At 41.5% G+C, this 20,682-nt stretch overlaps 2 protein-coding genes across 2 annotated transcripts in view; one reads left to right on the top strand and one right to left on the bottom strand.

Moving 5' to 3' along the window:
• KCTD20 (potassium channel tetramerization domain containing 20) overlaps positions 1–662 on the bottom strand; it is a 54,708-nt gene extending 54,046 nt beyond the window's left edge. Inside the window, exon 1 of the mRNA XM_033216976.1 lies at positions 554–662. The gene's annotated coding sequence lies outside the window, so the exon portion shown is untranslated. The remainder of the gene's footprint in view (positions 1–553) is intronic.
• The window catches only part of PXT1 (peroxisomal testis enriched protein 1), a 60,159-nt gene that overhangs the window by 12,248 nt on the left and 27,229 nt on the right, over positions 1–20,682 (top strand). Inside the window, exon 2 of the mRNA XM_033219819.1 lies at positions 11,846–12,023. Coding sequence (XP_033075710.1) covers positions 11,846–12,023 — 178 coding nt within the window. The remainder of the gene's footprint in view (positions 1–11,845; positions 12,024–20,682) is intronic.

The following is a 20,682-nucleotide window of genomic DNA, read 5'->3' as shown; positions in this document are numbered from 1 at the left end:
CCTATTAAATTTGGGTTTTTTAAATTTTGTTTGTTTGTTTTGAGATGGAGTCTCGCTCTGTCACCCAGGCTGGAGTGCAGTGGTGTAATCTCAGGTCACTGCAAACTCCATCTCCTAGGTTCAAGTGATTCTCCTGCCTCAGCCTCCCAAGTAGCTGGGATTATAGGCCTGTGCCACCACGCCCGGCTAATTTTGGTATTTTTAGTAGAGACAGGGGTTTCACCATGTTGACCAGGCTAGTCTTGAACTCCTAACCTCAAGTGATCCACCCACTTCAGCCTCCCAAAGTGTAGGATTACAGGCGTGAGCCACCGCACCTGGTCTCTATATTTGAATATAACCTCACATTAATGTAACTGTACAATTGCACCCCAACATTTTGAACAATGCCCCCTAGAGACTAGTACACCCTAGTTGAAGTCTACTTATCAAATATCCCATACTGTGAAATTTTTGTTTACTATTGTAACCTTGCATCTAGTTTGATGCCTGACACATAGTAAGAGTTTAATAAATATTTCCTAATGAACACAAGAGTGTTCCTTTTACTTACATGGCATTTTTCATATTCCTTACGATAACGACTCGCATTTGTTTTTCCAGTCCTGACCTCTCTTCTGAGCTCCAAATTCAGATTGGCAAATGCCCACTTAACATCTTTACTTGAATGACTTTCACATACCTCAAAGACTAAGTATATCCGAAATTGAACTCATCATTTCCTGCCATTGTATCCCTCCCCCAGATAAAACCTAGTACCAAACAAGGCAAAATGTTAATTCATGCTGGTGCTCTCTGGTTTAGTAACTGCCACTACGATCCACTTACTTAAGGGATCATCAGAACCCTGGCATTATCCATGATTATTTTCTACTTATCATCCCATTTTCTAATCAATCAATTCTAGTTCCTAAATCTAAAATTTATCTCCTTTCCATCTCCAGTGCTTCTACCCTAGTGGATTATTGAATTACTACAATGGTCTCTTGCCTGCTTCCAAACCACCTCCATCCAGTAGCCAAAGTGATCTTTTAAAACAGAAATCCCATCAGGTCATCCCTCTGTTTAAATTCCTTAAAGAGTTTCTCACTTTTTTTAAGGACAAAATCTAAAACCCTGCATGATTTGGCCCCTGCCTATGTATCTTTTCTTATTTTGTGCCACTTAGTACTCTCCAATCATGCTGAGCTTTTTGTGTTTTTTTTTCTGGCTTACATTCTTTTTTAAAATTAATTTTTATTAAATGAATCCAGGCACATCATTTAAAAACCAATCATTGTTAAACAATTTGTTTTTTAAAAAGTTTATGGCACAGTCTTGTTTTCCAGGATCCCTGCTTTCATCTCTGTTGACTTACTCCTTTCTTTTTGTAGAGCCCTTCCCTTCTCCACCAGCTTCCTGATGCAAGGGAGGTTAATTTTTTGAGATGTTGCAGGAAAAGGGGGTTTATTCTAGTCTTACTTGTTTGTTAGTGTGAGTAGGTGTACACTCTAGATTGGAAAACATTTTCTCTCAGGATTTTGAAGGCTCTGCTGTCTTCTAACTTCCAATAGTGTCATCGAGTTTGTTCTTAATTTATTTTTTTCAGTCTGGAAGATTTTAGGATTTATCACTGATGAATTCCAAGATGTGTGTGTGTGTATTGGTTTCGGTCTTTTCCATTTGTTGTGCTGGGCCTTTTCATCCTGGAGACATACGTCCTTTTGTTATGCGATGTTTTCTTGTATTTGTTCTTCCCTTCCCTTCCCTTCCCTTCCCTTCCCTTCCCTTCCCTCCCCTCCCCTCCCCTCCCCTCCCCACCCCTACCCTCCCCTCCCCCCTCCTTCCCCTCCCCTCCCTTCCCTTCCTTTGGGACAAGGTCTTACTCTGTCACCCAGGCTAGAGTGCAGTGGCGTGATCATAGCTCACTGCGGCCTGGAACGGGGCTCAAGTATCCTCCTGCCTCAGCCTCCTGAATAGCTGGACTACAGAAGCAGAGCACCATGTCCAGCTAATTTAAAAAAAAAAAAATTTGTAGAGATGGGGGTCTACCTATCTTGCCCAGGCTGGTCTTGAACTTCTGAGCTCAAATGATCCTCCTGCCTTGACCTCTCAAAGTGCTGGGATTTCAGGCGTAAGCCATTGCGCCTGGTCTGGTTAATCTTTTTAATTTTTTGTAGAGATGTGGTTCTCCAACTTCTGGGCTGAAGCAATCTTCCCTTCTCAGCCTCCCAAATGCTGGGATTAAAGACATGAGCCACCACACCTTTGTTCCTTTGATAATTTCTTCTCTACAGCTTTTGCTAGTTTTTTTTTTTCTTTTCTGGAATTCTTATTATTCAGATATTGTAACTTCTAGGTACTCTAATCTTATCTTTTTTTTATTGTCTATGTTTGTCTTCTGTGACAATTGAGTTTTTTATTACCTTCAAGGGTGATTTTCAACCACATAAAAGTACCTTTCAGAAAAGTTAATCTCCTAAGCTGTTAAAAGAAGCATAAAGAGAAAATTATAACATTTCAGCTGATACATTTTATTGTTTTAGTTAAAAGGCTAGCAAATTTTAGCAATCAATTGAAAAGGGACTTTTGCCGCTTAACTAAAGACAAATTGTTTCAAATCACAGGCATTTCAAATATTTTATTTCTTCTTTTTTTTCTTTTTTTTCTGAGACGGAGTCTCGCTCTGTCGCCCAGGCTGGAGTGCAGTGGCTGGATCTCAGCTCACTGCAAGCTCCGCCTCCCGGGTTCACGCCATTCTCCTGCCTCAGCCTCCCGAGTAGCTGGGACTACAGGCGCCCGCCACCTCGCCCGGCTAGTTTTTTGTATTTTTTAGTAGAGACGGGGTTTCACTGTGTTAGCCAGGATGGTCTCGATCTCCTGATCTCGTGATCCGCCCGTCTCGGCCTCCCAAAGTGCTGGGATTACAGGCTTGAGCCACCGCGCCCGGCCTATTTCTTCTTTATATACCTGAATTGTCTGACAAACCTTCTCAAGTACTTAAGCATCTATTACAGACCTAATAATGTTATAAATATGCATGATTATTGGTTCTCTTATAAACCAACTTCTCTTGGAAATTACAAGTATAGATTTGATTTTATTTGGCCTTTATAAACCCAACTATTTCACCAAAACTAAGAATTTCAGTTATGTCATTAATGTTCCAATCCGATTGGAACCTATAATGGGTACCTCATTTGGTTGGATTCAACTAATTTATTTATTGCTTTTCAAAATAGGCCACAATTCTTAGAGACATTAACATAAAATTTTATTAAATTTTAGATCTCTCATGACTTTTTTGTCATGAAAAATTTCAAACATAAAAAGTTGAGGGTATAGTATTTCAACAAGTATACCCACTACTTAGATGCAATAATCATCAACATTTTGATGTGTGCGTACATTCCAAGATGTGTGTGTATATACTGGTTTAGGTCTTTTCCATTCGTCGTGCTGGGCCTTTTCATCCTGGAGACATATGTCCTTTTGTTCTGGGATGTTTTCTTGCATTTCTTTGTTTCTTTTCTTTTCTTTTCCTTTTAGAGACAGGGTCTTACTCTGTCAACCAGGCTGGAGTGCATTGGCATGATCATAGCTTACTGCAGTGCGCTCCCAATATTTGCTTTATTTCTATGGCTGTTTATTATGAAAAATTTCAAATATAAAGGAAATTTAAGACTAATACAACCAACACTAGTATATCCACTACTTATAATAGATTAAACAATTGCTAACATTTTCTCATATTTTCTTTATTTTTATATTTGTCTATTTTGCTGAACTATTTGAAAGTAAGTGGCAGACAATATGACATCTCACTCCAAAATTACATTTGATTTTCTTATCTCTTTAGCCTCTTTTCTTTTTTTTTCTTTTCTGAGATGGAGTCTTGCCCTGTTGCCCAGGCTGGAGTGCAGTGGCGCGATCTTGGCTCACTGCAATCTCCGCCTCCCAGGTTCACACCATTCTCCTGCCTCAGCCTCCCGAGAAGCTGGGACTACAAGCACCTACCACCATGACCGGCTAATTTTTTTTTTTTTTTTTGTAATTTTTAGTAGAGACGGGTTTCACCGTGTTAGCCAGGATGGTCTCAATCTGCTGACTTCGTGATCCACCCACCTCGGCCTCCCAAAGTGCTGGGATTACAGGCGCAAGCCACCACGACGGGCCTAGCTTTTTCACGTAGAACAGTACCCTTCCCCATCTGCCTACCATTTTGTTCCCCCATGACAATGATTTCTTAAGGATATCAGAGCAGTTTTCTTGTAGAATCTTCTCATGACTTTTCCTGACTTGTAAGAATTTCCAAGGTCATTCTCTTTTGGAGCCTTTTTTTTTTTTGTCTTTATCTTTCACAATGTATATATTTTTACAGATTTCTAATTATAGTATTTGTAATTTCCAGCTGCTCTTGTTTATTCTTAGAATGTTTCTTCTTTTAGCATCCTGTTCTTGTTTCATGGATATAATATTTCTCTGATGATATAATTCCTTTGAAGTATTTTTACGTTCCTTGCATTGTCTCAGTTTTCTGTGATTGTTTTCCCCCCTGATTCTTCCATGCTTGAGGTTTAGAATTTTTTTTTATATTGCAGATTTTCCTCTAGTAGCTGATGATTTTTGTACGTTTATATTTTAAGAATAAAGTCCTAAAAGCTAATTGGAAATTCTAAGTATATGTTTGCATCTTATCAATTGAAAGAATTCACTGGAGGCTTTTTCTATGGGAGCCCCCAAAATGTCAGGTTTTTTTCCCCTAAGAAGTACGTTTTTTGTTTTGTTTTTTTTCCTGCTAGAGAGTAGAAGCTGGCTATGAAGTTCTATATCTATGCAGGAGAAGAGGCCTGGGTGTTTTCTTTTCAGTAATATGTCTGACTCCCACTCTGATCAATGCCAAGTGTACCACTATCTATAACTCCTTTAGTTTACTTTCTCCAGAGATGGCATTTCTCGTTTCCTATGGAGGTAAAAGTATAGCTTGATTACATTAGATAGGGTGGGGCTCTGGGAGACCTGACTACTTCTTAAACAGATTTTCAAACAAGTCTCCTTTTTGAAGCACTACATTTCTCCCATCTATCTCCCTTCCTTTAACTTCCTTCTGCACTTCACTGCTTCTGATACCCGAGTCTTTCCAGGGCTCCTCAGGGAGACGTGCCTTGCTTCTCCTTGGTTTCTCCTTCTCTAAGCACTTAGGCTTGACCTTCCTTGGATCTGCTAAGTCCTTTAATAGCCTCCATCCATTTTCTATTTTCAGGCATTGTGGTTTGAGGTGAGTCTCAGTTCAAGAAAAATGAAATGAGTGTTTCTGGGTGTTTCCCCCCACTTGTTATTTTTGAGAGAGTTACGTGGGGAATATCTCAGCTATTTTGAATTGAAAGTTCTGTTTTTATTTTTAGTTCTTTACATGCCTTGAATTATTTACTACCTTTGGGCTTTTGCATTTGGTGTTCACCTCTCCCGGACATTCTTTTTCCCTTGCTCATCCTCCCTCCAGGCTAATTCCAAGTCAAATTTTAGGTCCTAACTTAAACATCATTCCTAGATGAGTCCTTCCTGATCACCTAGACTAGGTTAGGTCACCCCTCATGATATATTATATCTATCCCTCTATCTGTATGTGTATATATGTATATTTTATATTTTAATTTGTTGAGACGAGTCTTGCTCTGTGGCCCAGGCTGGAGTGCAGTGGCACTATCTCGGCTCACTGCAATCTCTGTCTCCCAGGTTCAAGCGATTCTCCCGCCTCAGCTCCCTGAGTATCTGGGATTACAGGTACCCACCACTATGCCCGGAAATTTTGTATTTTTAGTAGAGACGGGGTTTTCCCATGTTAACCAGGCTGGTCTCAAACTCCTGACCTCAAGTGATACCCTCACCTCGGCCTCCCAAAGTGCTAGGATTACAGGCATGAGCCACCACGCCTGGCATATATATATGTTTATTTATTTTATTTATTTATTTATTTTTTAGGCAGAGTCTCACTCTATTGCCCAGGCTGGAGTGCAGTAGCCCAGTCATGGCTCACTACAACGTCTGCCTCCCAAATTCAAGTGATCCTTCCACCTCAGCCTCCTGAGTAGCTGGGACCACAGGCACATGCCACTACACCCAGCTAATTTTTCTATTTTTTGTAGAGACACAGTTTCATCATGTTGCCCCGGCTGTTCCTGAACTCCTGATCTCAAGTGATCAGCCCACCTCAGCTTCCCAAGTGTTGGGATTATAGGCATGAGCCACCATGCTGGGCCGATGTACTCTTGTAACACCCAACATGACTCTAATATAGCCTCTTTCTTCTGCTAGACTGTAGCTCCACAAGAAAAGGAACCATGTGTGTCTTGTTCACTGCTATATCCCCAGGGTCCAGAGCAGTGCCTGGTATTCAGTAGGAGATCAATATATATTTTTCATTGTCAACCAACATATATTGATTGCTGTAAAGATTTGTAGCTTAATTTACAGTTGCCATCACTAATAAGTAATTATTTAGAGTTCAGCATTCCTAGTTATTATGATCATCTGTTTATTGCTATGGACAAGAGCCCATTTTATAGTATAGTGTTTCCATAATTACATTTTCAAATTTATCTTACAATGAACACTTTTAAAATGACAATTTACAGCCAGGCATGGTGGCTCATGCCTGTAATCCCAGCACTTTGGGAGGCTGTGGTGGTGGGCTCCTGTAATCCCAGCTACACAGGAGGCTGAGGCAGGAGAACTGCTTGGGCCCGGGAAGTGGAGGTTGCAGTGAGCCAAGATTGCGCCATTGCACTCCAACCTGGGTGACAGAGCAAGATTTTGTCTCAAAAAATTAAAAATAAAATAAAACAACAATTTACTAACAATATTATGCACTGAGATTAACATAGTATATAAATTTTCTACTGTTGCTGTAACAAATGACCACAAACTTAGTGGCTTAAAACAATACAAATTTATATTACAGTTCTAGGGGTCAGAAGTCTAAAATGAGTTGGCAGGGTTGCATTCCATCTGGAGGCTCTAGGAGAGAATCCATCTCATCTTTTTCAGCTTCTAGAGGCTGCCTGCATTCCTTGGGTTATAGATTCTTCTCATGTCACTCTGACCTCTGCTTCCATTGTCACATTTCTTTCTGTGAATCTGGCCCTCTTGCCTCCCTCTCTAAGGATTATGTGATTAGGTTGGGCCCAGCTAATCCAGGATAATCTCTTCATCTCAAGAGCTTTAATATAATTACATCTACAGAGTCCATTCTGCCAGGTAGGGTAAAATATTCACAGGTTCTGGGAATTAGGATGTGGATATTTTGTGAGGCTGTTATTTAGCCTACAACACATAGACAGTAAAATATGAACGCATAGATGAATTAATAATTAACTGACAAAAGAAATGATAGGAGATTTACTTTTTTTTTTGGAGATGGAGTGTCGCTCTGTCACCCAGGCTGGAGTGCATTGGTGCAATCTCACCCCACTGCAACCTCTGCTTCCTGGGTTCAAGTGATTTTCCTGCCTCAGCCTCCCAAGTAGCTGGACTACAGTCACGCGCCACTATGCCTGGCTAATTTTTGTATTTTAGTAGAGACAAGGTTTTGCTATGTTGGCCAGGCTGGTCTCGAGCTCCTGATCTCAAGTGATCCACCATCTGGGCCTCCCAAAGTGCTGGGATTACAGGTGTGAGCCACCATGCCTGGCCAAAAGCTTTACTTCTAATGTATTTTAAGCTTTATATCAGAACAACCCACAAAGAAGATAAAATAAATTATTTTATTAAGTAAAAGCTTTCATAAATATATATCAAAATAATAAGACTTGGCTCGGCATGGTGGCTCACGCCTGTAATCCCAGCACTTTGGGAGACCAAGGCAGGTGGATCACTTGAGGTCAGGAGTTCGAAACCAGCCTGGCCAACATGGTGAAACCCCATCTCTACAAAAAATAAAAAATTAGCCAGGCATGGTGGCATGCACCTGTAATCCTAGCTACACAGGAGGCTGAGGCAGGAGAATCACTTGAACCTGGGAGGTGGAGGTTGCAGTTAGCCGAGATTGCACCATTGCACTCCAGCCTGGGCAAAAGGAGTGAAACTCCATCTCAAAAAAAAAAAAAAAGAAAGTAAAGAAAAAGAAAATAATAATAATAAGACAAGATACCTAACATAAACCAGTAATTATTAAATAGACAACATACATCAACTAATGGTTGCTGAAGCATGTGCAGATACATTCTCATGCTTTCATGAATTATGAGATTTCCTGGTTATATATATATTTTTAGGTAGGGCCAACATTTCTTAAGGGTAATTATGCAATTTTTTTTTTTTTTTTTTGAGACAAGGTCTCACTCTGTTGCCCAGATTGGAGTGCAGTGGTGCCATCTTGGCTCACTGCAACCTCTGCCTCCCAGGCTCAAGCTATTCTTCTGCCTCAGCCTCCTGAGTAGCTGAGATTACAGGCATGCGCCACCATGCCCAGCTACTTTTTGTATTTTTAGTAGAGACAGGGTTTCACCATGTTGGCCAGGCTGTTCTGGAACTCCTGACCTCAACTGACCCACCCGCCTCTGCCTCCCAAAGTGCTGGGTTTACAAGGGTGAGCCACTGTGCCCGGCCTGGTAATTATCCAGTTACACTAACAGTTACATAAAACAGCATAGTGTTTTTCTGACATTTATGTACATATATATGTATATATTTTTTCTTTCTTTTTTTTGGGGGGGGGGACAAGGTCTCACTTCGTACCCCAGGCTGGAATGCAGTGGTGTAAACATGACTCATTGCAGCCTCAATTTTCCAGACTCAAGTGATTCTCCCACTCAGCTTCCCGAGTAGCTGGGATTACAGGTGTGCGCCACCACTAGGCTAATTTTTGTATTTTTTTGTAGAGACCAGATTTCACCATGTTGCCCAGGCTATTCTCAAACTCCTGAGCTCAAGCGATCAGCCCACTTCGGCCTCCCAAAGTATTGGGATTCCAGGCATAAACCACACCGCTTCTGGTCCTGAGATATATTTTAAAATAAGTTTTAGGCTGTGCACGGTGGCTCATGCGTGTAATCCCAACACTTTGGGAGGCCGAGGCAGATGGATCACCTGAGGTCTGGAGTTTGAGACCTGCCTGGCCAACTTGGTGAAACTCCATCTCTACTAAAAATACAGAAATTAGCTGGGCTTGGTGGCACCACTGCACTATAGCCTGGGTGACAGAGCGAGAGACTCCGTTTCAAAAAAAAAAAAGGTTTTAGATGAAAAATATAATTAGCATTATTTTCAATAAATACCTATTAACATACTGCAGTATTGTTTGAGGGAAATTATAATAAAAACCTACTTGGGAAAAACAAAATCCAACATTCTTGATAGTTTAGTTTAAAAGGCTGTGGTTAGATATTTTATTCTCAGTTGTCTAGCAATATTACATGAATGACTAGTACAAAATGACAGTTTCACAATAGGCTGATGGGTAAAGCTGTCAGCCAGCTCTTTTAGGTAAGAACCTCGCCTGGTAGCTGCATCTTGATTATCAACTTTGCTCATTTAGGAACAGTTTTTTTTTTTTTTTTGAGTCTCGCTCTGTTGCCCAGGCTGGAGTGCAGTGGCACGATCTCGGCTCACTGCAACCTCCGCCTCTAGGGTTCAAGCCATTCTCCTGCCTCAGCCTCCTGAGTAACTGGGACTACAGGCGCGTGCCATCACACTGGCTAATTTTTTGAATTTTTAGTAGAGACGGGGTTTCACCATGTTAGCCAGGATGGTCTTGATCTTCTGACCTCATGATCCGCCCGCCTCGGCCTCCCAAAGTGCTGAATTACAGGCGTGAGCCACCGCACCCAGCCAGGAATTTTAATGCTTTTATCAGTTCATCCAAGTCTGATCTGGCTCTGACACATGAGCTGAACAGCATGTCTTACTTGACAAATCAAATTAGGGTCAGAAGTTTGCCTAATGAGTCCAGTTAAAATGCCAGGCTGCCCAAGGCACTAAAAATGCCCAGAAACCCACAACAACTCTTTTCTCAGCTCTCTGTCCCCCAGTCTGGCCTGAACTACAAACTTAAGCAATATATTGAGGTAGCATTCTACACTGGAAAATGTGGTACATTTGAAAAACGATGAGTCACGATTCTATTTGACAGTCTTTCTCCCCTTGGTTTGTATGGCTGGCTGTCCGGTAAAGTACAGTACAGCAGCCACTGACTGCATGTGGCTTCCGAGTACCCAAAATGTGGCTAGTCTGAATTGAGATGTGCTGTAAGTGCAAAATGCATACCAGATTTTGAAGACTTAAATTAATAAGAATGTAAAATAATTCATTAATAATTTTTTATATTGATTACATGTTGAAATGACAATATTTGGATTTATTTGGGGATATATTAAATAAAATATATCATTAAAACTAATTTCACTCACTTCTTTTTACTTATTAAATGTGGCTACTAGAAAACTTAAAACCATATATATGGTTCATTTATTTGTATTAGACAGCACTGATGTAAGGCGCCTGAAGTCCGCCTCTATTATCTTAGCAGCTCATTGTGGTCTTATCCATTCTTTCCCTTTGCAGTAACTTAGATTTAGAAGTTAGAATAGCAGGTAGATTTAGGAGGTAGAATAGAAAGTTTTGAACCCTGTGGCCACCCTTCAAGTCAAAAGAATTAAATGCCCAGGAAGACAACAAAAGTCATAATGCGGCCAGGTATGGTGACTCACGCCTGTAATCTCAGCACTTTGGGAGGCCGAGGCGGGCAGATCACGAGGTCAGGAGTTCAAGACCAGCCTGGCCAACATGGTGAAACCCCGTCTCTACTAAAAATATAAAAATTAGCTAGGCATGGTGGCACACACCTGTAATCCCAGCTACTCAGGAGGATGAGGCAGGAGAATGGCTTGAACCTGAGAGGGTGAGGTTGCAGTGAGCCAAGATGTGCACTCCAGCCTGGCAACAGAACAAGACTCCGTCTCAAAAAAAAAAAAAAAAAAAAAAGTCTTAATGCAATTCTTCATCTCATTTGGATTTATTCTACAATATTGGAGGGGAAAAGGAAAGGAGGCAGAAGAGTAATCTTCATATAAGTGTCTGCAGAGACAGAATGTGTGTGTATGAAGGATCAAAGAGGGCTATGAGAATTTTTGGGGAGGAAACACACACACCCACAAGGAAATAGGACAAAGAGTGTGTTGTATTCCATCTCCACCCCTCTCCACCTCTCTAGGTTTTGATCTACTTTAGTTTGGCTACACCAATTTTTCTCTTTTTCTCAGCGTACCAGTTTATAACTTCCCCTGATGGAATGTGGCTCTTGAAAAGAAAAGAGGCCAGGCGCCATGGCTCACGCCTGTAATCCCAACACTTTGGGAGGCTGAGGCGGGCAGATCACCTGAGGTCAGGAGTTTGAGACCAGCCTGGCCAACATGGTGAAACCCTGTCTCTACTAAAAATACAAAATCAGCCAGGCGTGGTGGCACATGCCTGTAATCCCAGTTGCTCAGGAGACTGAGGCAGGAGAATTGCTTGAACCCAGGAGGCAAAGGTAGCAGTGAGCCGAGATGGCGCCATGGCACTCCAGCCTGGGCAACAAGAGCGAAACTCCATCTAAGAAAAAAAAAGAGAGAGAGAGAAGAAAGACTAATGGGAGATAAGGATGCAGGCAGGTGTAATAGGTGATAAGGATGGAGCAGCCTAGAAAGATGTTTAACTAAATTGAAAAAGACCTTAGGGATCACTCTGGTCCAGCTTCTACTCTAATCCATAACTCTCTTATATGTGGAATAAATGCTGCTGATATTGTTAAAACATTAATATTTATCCAAAATACCAAATATTTAACTGAGAAATGGGGGAAAGCTTTTGAAAATATGTTTTTCAACAGGGAAAAAACAAGAAGAAAAAACATGATGGCATTGTTTATGAAACTAAAGAAGTTCTCAATCCATCTCCCAAAGTAACAAATTGTTGCAAATCACTGTGGGTAAAATACAGTTTTCAGAAGGCATACATGACCCAACTTGTCAGCTCTCAGCCAGTTCCAGCAATGTCAAGGAACCCAGGTAAGATCTTATTTGGATTAAACTAAGATAAATAGTTTACTTAGCATGTGTTTTTCTTGATATTAAGACCATAAAATTGGACATTATATATATATATATATTTATTTATTTTATTATTTTTTTTTTGAGATGGAGTCTCACTCTGTCGCCCAGGCTGGAGTGCAGTGGTGCGATCTCAGTTCTCTGCAACCTCTGGCTCCTGGGATTAAGTGATTCTCCTGCCTCAGCTTCCCGTGCAGCTGGGATTGCAGGCGCCCGCCACCACGCCTGGCTAATTTTTTCATATTTTTAGTAGAGAAAGGGTTTCACCATGTTGGCCAGGCTGGTCTTGAACCCCTGACCTCAATTGATCCCCCCTCATAGGCCTCCCAAAGTGCTAGAATTATAGGCGTGAGTCACTGCGCCTGAATCACATTAAGTATATTATTTAAATATGAACTATAAGAAAATCTATTCATCCCAGTTCTTAGGTGGCAAAAATATAAAAGTGACTTTGCTTCATGGTACTAAATCTCTTTGGTTTCTATTAGCCCTGAATCATTGCTGTGACGACCAATTAAGGTAATCCCAAATGGGCTAAAAATAGATCAAATTTATCTTTTAATAAAAATTAGTCTTTAAATTGGACCTGATAGTGTCTGTATTGTTAAGGTAGGGAACATTCAGATTGGATTTCTTCTTGATTTTGCCACTAGAAGAGAGAACATGAAGGAAAGATAAATTTGAAATTTTACGTTGCAAAAATGTGATCCCTAAATGTCCCAGAATGCTGGAAAAGTAAAGTTTTATGTTTTGAAGGGCATTAAAGGGCAGTGTTAGGTAAATTTATGAGGTTTTAGACTCTTAGATAAAAATGTGCTAGCTACCCGAGAGGGATTATGAACATTAGCTTCAACCTAATATCTAATTTTAAAATAATTACATGCCTCCTGAGAAAGTGGAAATTTCAAGCATCCTGATAGTTGCTTGCCACCACACCAAACACGTTTTTTTGTTTTTGTTTTTGTTTTGTTTTGTTTTGTTGAGACAGAATCTCACTTTGTCGCCCAGGTTGGAGTGCAGTGGTACAGTCTCGGTTCACTGCAACCTCCGCCTCCCGGATTCAAGTGATTCTTCTGCCTCAGCCTCCCAAGTAGCTGGGATTACAGGCGTCCGACACTATGCCGGGCTAATTTTTATATTTTTAGTAGAACCGGGGGGTTTCCACCATGTTGGCCAAGGCTGGACTCCTGACCTCAAGTGATCCGCCGGCCTCGGCCTCCCTAAGTGCTGGGATTACAGGCGTGAGCCACCGCGTCCAGCCTGGTATCCATTTTTTAGAAAGCACTGAATTGACTGAAATTTTGAATCTTCTTCTTCTTTTTTTTTTTTTTTGAGACGGAGTCTCGTTCTGTCGCCCAGGCTGGAGTGCAGTGGCGCGATCTCGGCTCACTGCAAGCTCCTACTCCCGGGTTTACGCCATTCTCCTGCCTCAGCCTCCCGAGTAGCTGGGACTACAGGCGCCGCCACCTCGCCCGGCTAGTTTTTTGTATTTTTTAGTAGAGACGGGGTTTCACCAGGTTAGCCAGGATGGTCTCGATCTCCTGACCTCGTGATCCGCCCGTCTCGGCCTCCCAAAGTGCTGGGATTACAGGCTTGAGCCACCGCGCCCGGCCACTTGTATTTATTTTTAAGACGTAATTCACTTAACATAAAGTTCACTCTTTTAAAGTACACAGTATAGAGGGTTTTAGTATACTCACCAAGTTGTGCAATCGTCGCCACTATTCTAAGATTTTATATTTTATTGTAAACCCTTTCCAGTATGTTTTCACACTCCACCTCCCGATCCTCAGATTCCTTGTGAAGCTGATCGCTGTCTTCCGAGGTGTTCTGTGAGCGTTGCTACTTTTGCCTCAAATGCTTTTCTAATTACAGTTTCACTCCAAAAGAAGAGGCAGGTGAAGAGTTACTAACGCTGCTGCCCTTGATTTATAGAGTAACAACCCACTAGCTAAAGTACATGCTTGTTTTCATACCTAGAACTCTCCTTTTACCATACGCGAGTTATATATCAAATCTTATGAGTGACTGGTAGTCTGGTGAGCCACCAATGTGCTTTCAATGCCTCCCAAACAATTAGAAACCAGGGATCTCCCAATAAAGAGATGCCTCCCATGTCCTTCCACTTCTGGCCCAGGAGACCTAGGTTGCCTTTCTGTTCAGGCAGCAGCGCATTTCTCCCCTTCATCTTTATGATTCCACTGAAGAAATGAGGGATGTGCGGAATGAGGGGGCGCGAACTTGTTATTACGGCGTCGAGAACGCCAGACAGAGTAACCAAGGACGAATAGAATAACGCTAGTGCCCGTAATTCCGGTACCGCGCCTTCCTAACTCCAGCTCCCGCCAGTAGCCCGAGGCGAGCTACGCGCGCGCCGCCGTCGGCCGCGCCACCATGCGCCTTCCCCATTGGCCACAGCTGGTCCACGTGACCTCTATCGCCTAACCTGCTCGTCCGCGCGCGCTTTTTCCTCCACAGGAAGCGGAGGGCGGGAGCGGGGATCTCACGGGTGCGCGAGGTGGTTCGGTGGACCTGGGGGCGCTCTCTGGCGGGGAGCCTGAGACAATGCCTAAGTACTGTCCAGAGGAAAACTCTTACTAAGGAAGCGAAAGATTGAGGAGGTCCACCTCTCCCCTCAGTGGCTTCTCTTCGGGGCTGTGACACAGACTGAAAATGGAAATCACAGGCCTTTCACTGGCAGGAATGTGACTCGCTGAAGCCAAGATTTATCTCTTTGGGGGCGCTCTACACATACAAACCTAACTCTTCGGGGGAAAATACATAATTTTTGTCTGGGGAATTCAAAGCCACTTTTTCTTAGAAGAGTTGAGCGTCGTGGGAAATCCGGAGCAACCATCCTGATACACATCATTTAAGGGAAATTAGAAACTCCTAGGGAAACAAAGATGAGTAAAAGCAAAAGGAGGCCCTGCGCACCATTGCTGTGCGGGAATGGAATGATTTAACAAGGGCCAGAAGTGTAATAATTACGGAAAGGAAAGGGCTAAATAAATGTGTGTGCATGTGTGTGTAAGTAGTATAAATGGGAAATATAATTGTAGAATTCAGTAGAGTTCAATTTAATTTATTTTTCTTTTTAAGAGTGCTTGGATGCTTTGCTTTTGCTTTTTTAAATTTTTTGCTTCGAAGGCTTACCAACCCTTCCTCCTCTAGATAAACATTTTCTTTTTTAATTCGTTCATTCCAGAAATACTAGGACCTACTATATTCCAGGCACTGTGCTAGGTACTGAGATGACAATGATAAATAAAAACAGTACCAGTTCCTTCAATCATGGAGCATATGGTCTGGTAAAGGAAGCAGACAGTAGTTAATTGCACGTATCAATGTTAAATACAATGTGATAAGTGCTAAGGAGAGGTCTAGATGCCATAATGGGGGATTTGACCTAGCAGGGAGATCAAAGAAGGCTTGCCTCAAGATGCAACCCCTGACATGAGACCTGAAGGGGTTAAGGGGGATGGAGGTTGCAGACAGAGGGAGCAGCTTGCACAAGGGAGCACTGGGAGCCTCTCCCCTTCCAATGACTGCCCACCTCACCCATTTCCACTATACATACATTCATCTTGCCCCTCAGTTCTCAGAAGACATTTGTTCTCTTAATTCCAAGTTCTTAGGGAGTGCCTGGTTGTAACCTACAATGATTGTTAAAAACAGTGTTACCCAATAGGTAAGTATACATATCTAATATAATATCAATATACATTTGATATACAATACATATTAATATACAGTCTAATATGCATTATCTGTTGTTTTGTATAAGAAAAATATACAATGACTGTAACAAATCGTGGGATATGATATATCCCAATAGAACCAAAAGTGCTATGGACAAAGTAGTGAGAGATCACATGATTTTGGAAGACTCAAAAAAGACATCTTAGCAAAAGTAATTTTCAAAAATCATTGAGGTAAGATTTGGTCAGATAAAGATACAATTTAGTTAGAGCATAAGATTCTAAAAGAATCGTAAGGAGGTTGGACCAGTCGGTTGAAATACATTCCAAGGGCCTTGAAAACCAGTCTAAAGAGTTTGTAGAAACCAAACTAGTGCAGTGGCTTGCCTCTGAAATCCCAGCTACTCCAGAGGCTGAGACGGGAGGATTGCTTGAGCCCAGGAGTTTGAGATCAGCCTGGGCAATGTAGCAAAACACACTGTCTAAAATATTTTTAAAAGTCTGTAGAAACTAAAAAGTTCTATTTAAGTTTTAAGAACTTTCCTGAGATACTTTTTCTCCCCTAATATTTGTCTTGGAAAATTTTAAATCTACAGAAAAGTGGCAAAATTAACTCTATGGTTATTCATAAACCCTTCCCACAGATTAGTCAGTTTTGTTTTGTTTTGCTTTTTTTGAGACAGGGTCTTACTCAGTTGCTCAGACTGAAGTGCAGTAGTGCAATCATAGCTCATGGCAGCCTGGAACTCCTGGGCTCAAGTGGTCTTCCTGCCTCAGCCTCCCAAGTAGCTGGGACCATAGGCATGCATCACTGGGCCCAGCTAATTTTTTGTTTTTTATAGAGATAGCATCTCACTTTGTTGCCCAGACTCATCTTAACTCCTGGGCTCAAGTGATCCTGCCTTGTCATCCCAAAATGTTGGGATTACAGACGTCAGCCACACCTGGCCTTGTTGGTTTTTGTTGTTGTTGTTGTTGTTTAATTTTGCCCCATTTGCTTTATTCTAAGAACAAGGATATTTTGCTGCATAACCACAATATGACACTTGCGAGGTACTTTTTTTTGAGACAGAGTCTCTATCTGTTGCTCAAGCTGGAGCACAGTTGCACAATCTCAGCTTGCTGCAACCTCCGCCTCCCGGGTTCAAGGGATCCTCTTGCCTCAACCTTCCCAGTAGCTGGGATTACAGGCACACACCACCATGTCCAGCTAATTTTTTTGTATTTTTAGTAGAGATGGGGTTTCACCATGTTGACCAGGCTGTTCTCAAACTCCAGACCTCAGGTGATCTACCCGCCTTGGACTCCCAAAGTGCTGGAATTACAGGTGTGAGTCACCGCGCCTGGCCCTGAGATAGTTCTAGATTTAAATTTTGAATAAGTATTTATTAATTAATAAGTGACTTACCAATTTTAATTTCATACCACATTGTAAGTGCTATATGTTTCTTAAAAATATATTTTCATGGCTAGAAAAATAAAAAATATGAAAAGGCATACAGCAAAGACTGTCTCTTTCATTCTTGTCCCCCATCTGCTCAGTTCTCACTCCCCTAGTTCCCTATCTTAGGCAACTACTGTTCTTAGATTCTCAGGTATCTTTCCAGAATTTCTTTATGCAAACATGGACAATTGTGAATATGGATTTTTGTTCCTATTTTTGGATGAAAAGTATCGTATTAAACACACAATTCTTACTTGCTTTGTCACTTAATATGATTTGGAGATCCTTCTGCATTAATGCTTAAATAACTTCCTCATTGTTTTTTTACAGTGGCATAGTATTCCATTGTGTGGATATACCATAATTTATTTAAACTGTTCCCTATTGACTTACACTTGGGCTGTTTCCAATTACTTAATATTGAAATCAATGTTGTAACAGATAACCTTAAACATATTTCTGTTTGTAAAATTTGATAGATAGATAGCATTGCTCCCTACACAGGTTGTACCAATCTAAACTCCCACCAGCAATTGTGAGAGTATCTCCAAGCTTTTACAACAGTGGCTGACATATTGTAAGTGCTATATAAGTGTTTGCTTAAAAACTAGATTTTCTTGTTTAGAAAAATAAATAAATGAAAAGATGTACAGTGAAAAGCCTAGCCTTAAACCCACCTACTTAGGAGCTTACCCTTGGGCTGAGGTGAATCAATGCATTGAGACCCTGGCTCTTTCTTCCCACACTATCTTCTCCCTCCCACTCTTGACTCTGTTGTAGGGTCTTGGAGATTTGGGGACCATTGTTGATCAAAGGCCAAATATTTCACCTGGTTCTAAACCAAGAGCTTTAAATATATGAATGTGCATTATTGTTGCTGTTTTACAACTTTAAATGAAAGGAGAGCTGACTTCAAGACAAATGGAAAGGTAGTGCTGTTTTTAGATAAAGTTACCGAGTAGCTGGCCTTTTTCATCCAACTCTAACCTAATCAACAAATATCTATGGAGTACTTCCTATGTATAGGGCACTGAGCTAGGTCTTAGAGTTATGAAATAGATACATGCCCTCAAGGATTTCACTATTGTTTAGACAGGCACAAAATATAAATAATCATTATGTCAAGTTTCAACATGCAAAATACACCTCTTGCTTTTGGCACACTCACTGCTTTCCTTCCTGTCTCCTTCCTCCTCTGCCTCTTTGCCTACCTGACTGCCCTGATCACTGAGCTGCCCAAGGCTTGTTGGTTTCCTTGTAGCTCCTTCATTTCTCCCAGTGTCCATTATTGAAACTTACCCAACTTGTATTTCACTTTCCTGATGCAGATATTAGAGTTTGTATTTCTCAAGTGATAGTTATGATTAGTTAGTTATTCTGTTAAACTAATAGTTACAAATCAATATGCTTTTGACTGGCACAGGCAGGCCTAGCCCATTTGGAAGTAGGTGAAATTTGTTCAGTCTTCCCAGTTGATTCCTGTGTGAGCACCTTCTCTCCTGGGTGAGCTCTCGACCCTCATTGATATCCTCACTTTTTTTTCAGGTGATTGTCAACTAATCATTAGGGTGTTATTTCAAAATGGTTTGAAGTGAGGATCTCAGGAGTATGTGTTATGTTTCAAGATACAATTTTATAGAAAACTGAAATGACAGGCAGTAGGGTTGCAATTTTGATCAGAAGGCTGTAAGCCACCGATTTAGGGACTTACCCTTGGCTGAAGTGAATTAATGCCCTGGCCCTCCCTGCCCCACACTATCTTCCCTCTGCCACTCTTTACTCTATCATAGGGTCCTGGAGTTTTGGGGACCATTACTGTCAGAGATCTTCGAACCCAGCTGGCGGCTGTGGCTCAGTGGCCTCTGGAGGAGAGTGGGAGTGTAACAGTGGAAGTGAGTGGATACTCTCCAGTGCTCTTAGGCACTCTTCCCTTTGTCTTCTCCCAGTCAGCTTGCAGCCTGGCTGCGCATGGTGAAAGGTGATTTTTTTTTTTTCAATCTCTATCACTCTGTGTAGGTGGCTGCCTTTTCCACTCAGCAGAAGTGGTTCTCACTAGTTGCCCAATGTGTTTAAAAGTGTGGATTTGTATAATGATGCTATATATTTGTTGCATTAATTTTAAAATCAAAGCAACTCAGGTTCACGGAAACAAATCAACTAGTACAGAGAGCTTATGGTGAAAAGGGACTTGGACCAGTGCCTGGCACATAGAAAGCCCTCTATTTGTTGAATGAATGAATGAATACAAAGTCAGTATCCAGCCTTTACACCTCCACCCCATCCCACCATTCCTTTACTAGAAGTGAAATTACTTAATTGGTCATGTTTTCCGGTTTTCTAGATCCATGATTCTTATACCTGGGTGCATGTTAGAATCATCTGGGGAGCTTAAAAAACAAACAACAACAACAACAACAAAAAACCTATGTGTCGTCTCATTCCCAGACTAACAAAATTACTTTTTAAGCCTCCAAGCTGATTGTCTTGTGCAGCCAGCATTCTGAACCAGTGTTCTAAATAATGTGCCTTTACATTTATTCCTCTCTTTCTTTTTTCTTTTCTTTTCTTTCTTTTTTTTTTTTTTTTGAAACAGGATCTCACTGTGTCTCCCTGGCTAGAGTGCATTAGTGCAATCTCAGCTCACTGCAGCCTTGACCTCCTGGGCTCAAGTGATCCTCCCACCTCAGCCTCCCGAGTAGCTGGGACTGCAGGCATGCACCACCATACCTGGCTAAATTTTTGATTTTTTTTTTTTTTTTTTTTTTTTTTTTTTTAGAGATGAAGTCTCACTATGTTGCCCAGGCTGGTCTGAAACTCCTGGGCTCAAGTGATCCTCCTGCCACTGTTTCCCGAAGTGCTGGGATTGCAGGAGTGAGCCACCATGCCTGGCCCGCTATCTCTTGGTTAATCAAATTCATATCATCCATTGACTCCTTGACATGATAGATGAGGTTTAGCTCATACCGCACCCTCCTTTTTCTCATATTTGATGTTAAATTATTATTATTTTGAGACGAAGTCTTGCTCTGTTGCCCAGGCTGGAGTGCCATGGCGCAATCTTGGTTCACTGCAACCTCTGCCTCCCTGGTTCAAGCGATTTTCCTGCCTCAGCCTCCCGAGTAGCTGGGATTATAGGTGCCCACCACCACACCGGCTAATTTTTGTATTTTTAGTAGAGATGGGGTTTCACCATGTTGGCCAGGCTGGTCTCGAACTCCTGACCTCAGGTGATCTGCCCGCCTTGGCCTCCCAAAGTGCTGGGATAACAGGCGCAAGCCACTGTGCCTGGCCGTTAAATTATTTTAATACTTCTTTCTGTTGTCTTCATAAACTTAAATAATTTGCACTCCTATTTCTTATTCGATCCATTTTCAGCAATATCACATGAACTCTCATTTTGTAAGATGAAGACACTAACTTCCATGTCTTCTCACCCAGTCTTCTGGAGCCTGCTATTTGCTCCCTATATTTT

This window comes from Trachypithecus francoisi, unplaced genomic scaffold (genome assembly GCF_009764315.1).
Source record: "Trachypithecus francoisi isolate TF-2019V2 unplaced genomic scaffold, Tfra_2.0 Lachesis_group10, whole genome shotgun sequence".
Lineage (NCBI taxonomy): Eukaryota > Metazoa > Chordata > Mammalia > Primates > Cercopithecidae > Trachypithecus > Trachypithecus francoisi.
Note: the sequence above shows the minus strand (reverse complement) of the source record. Positions and strands in the feature narration are given on the sequence as shown.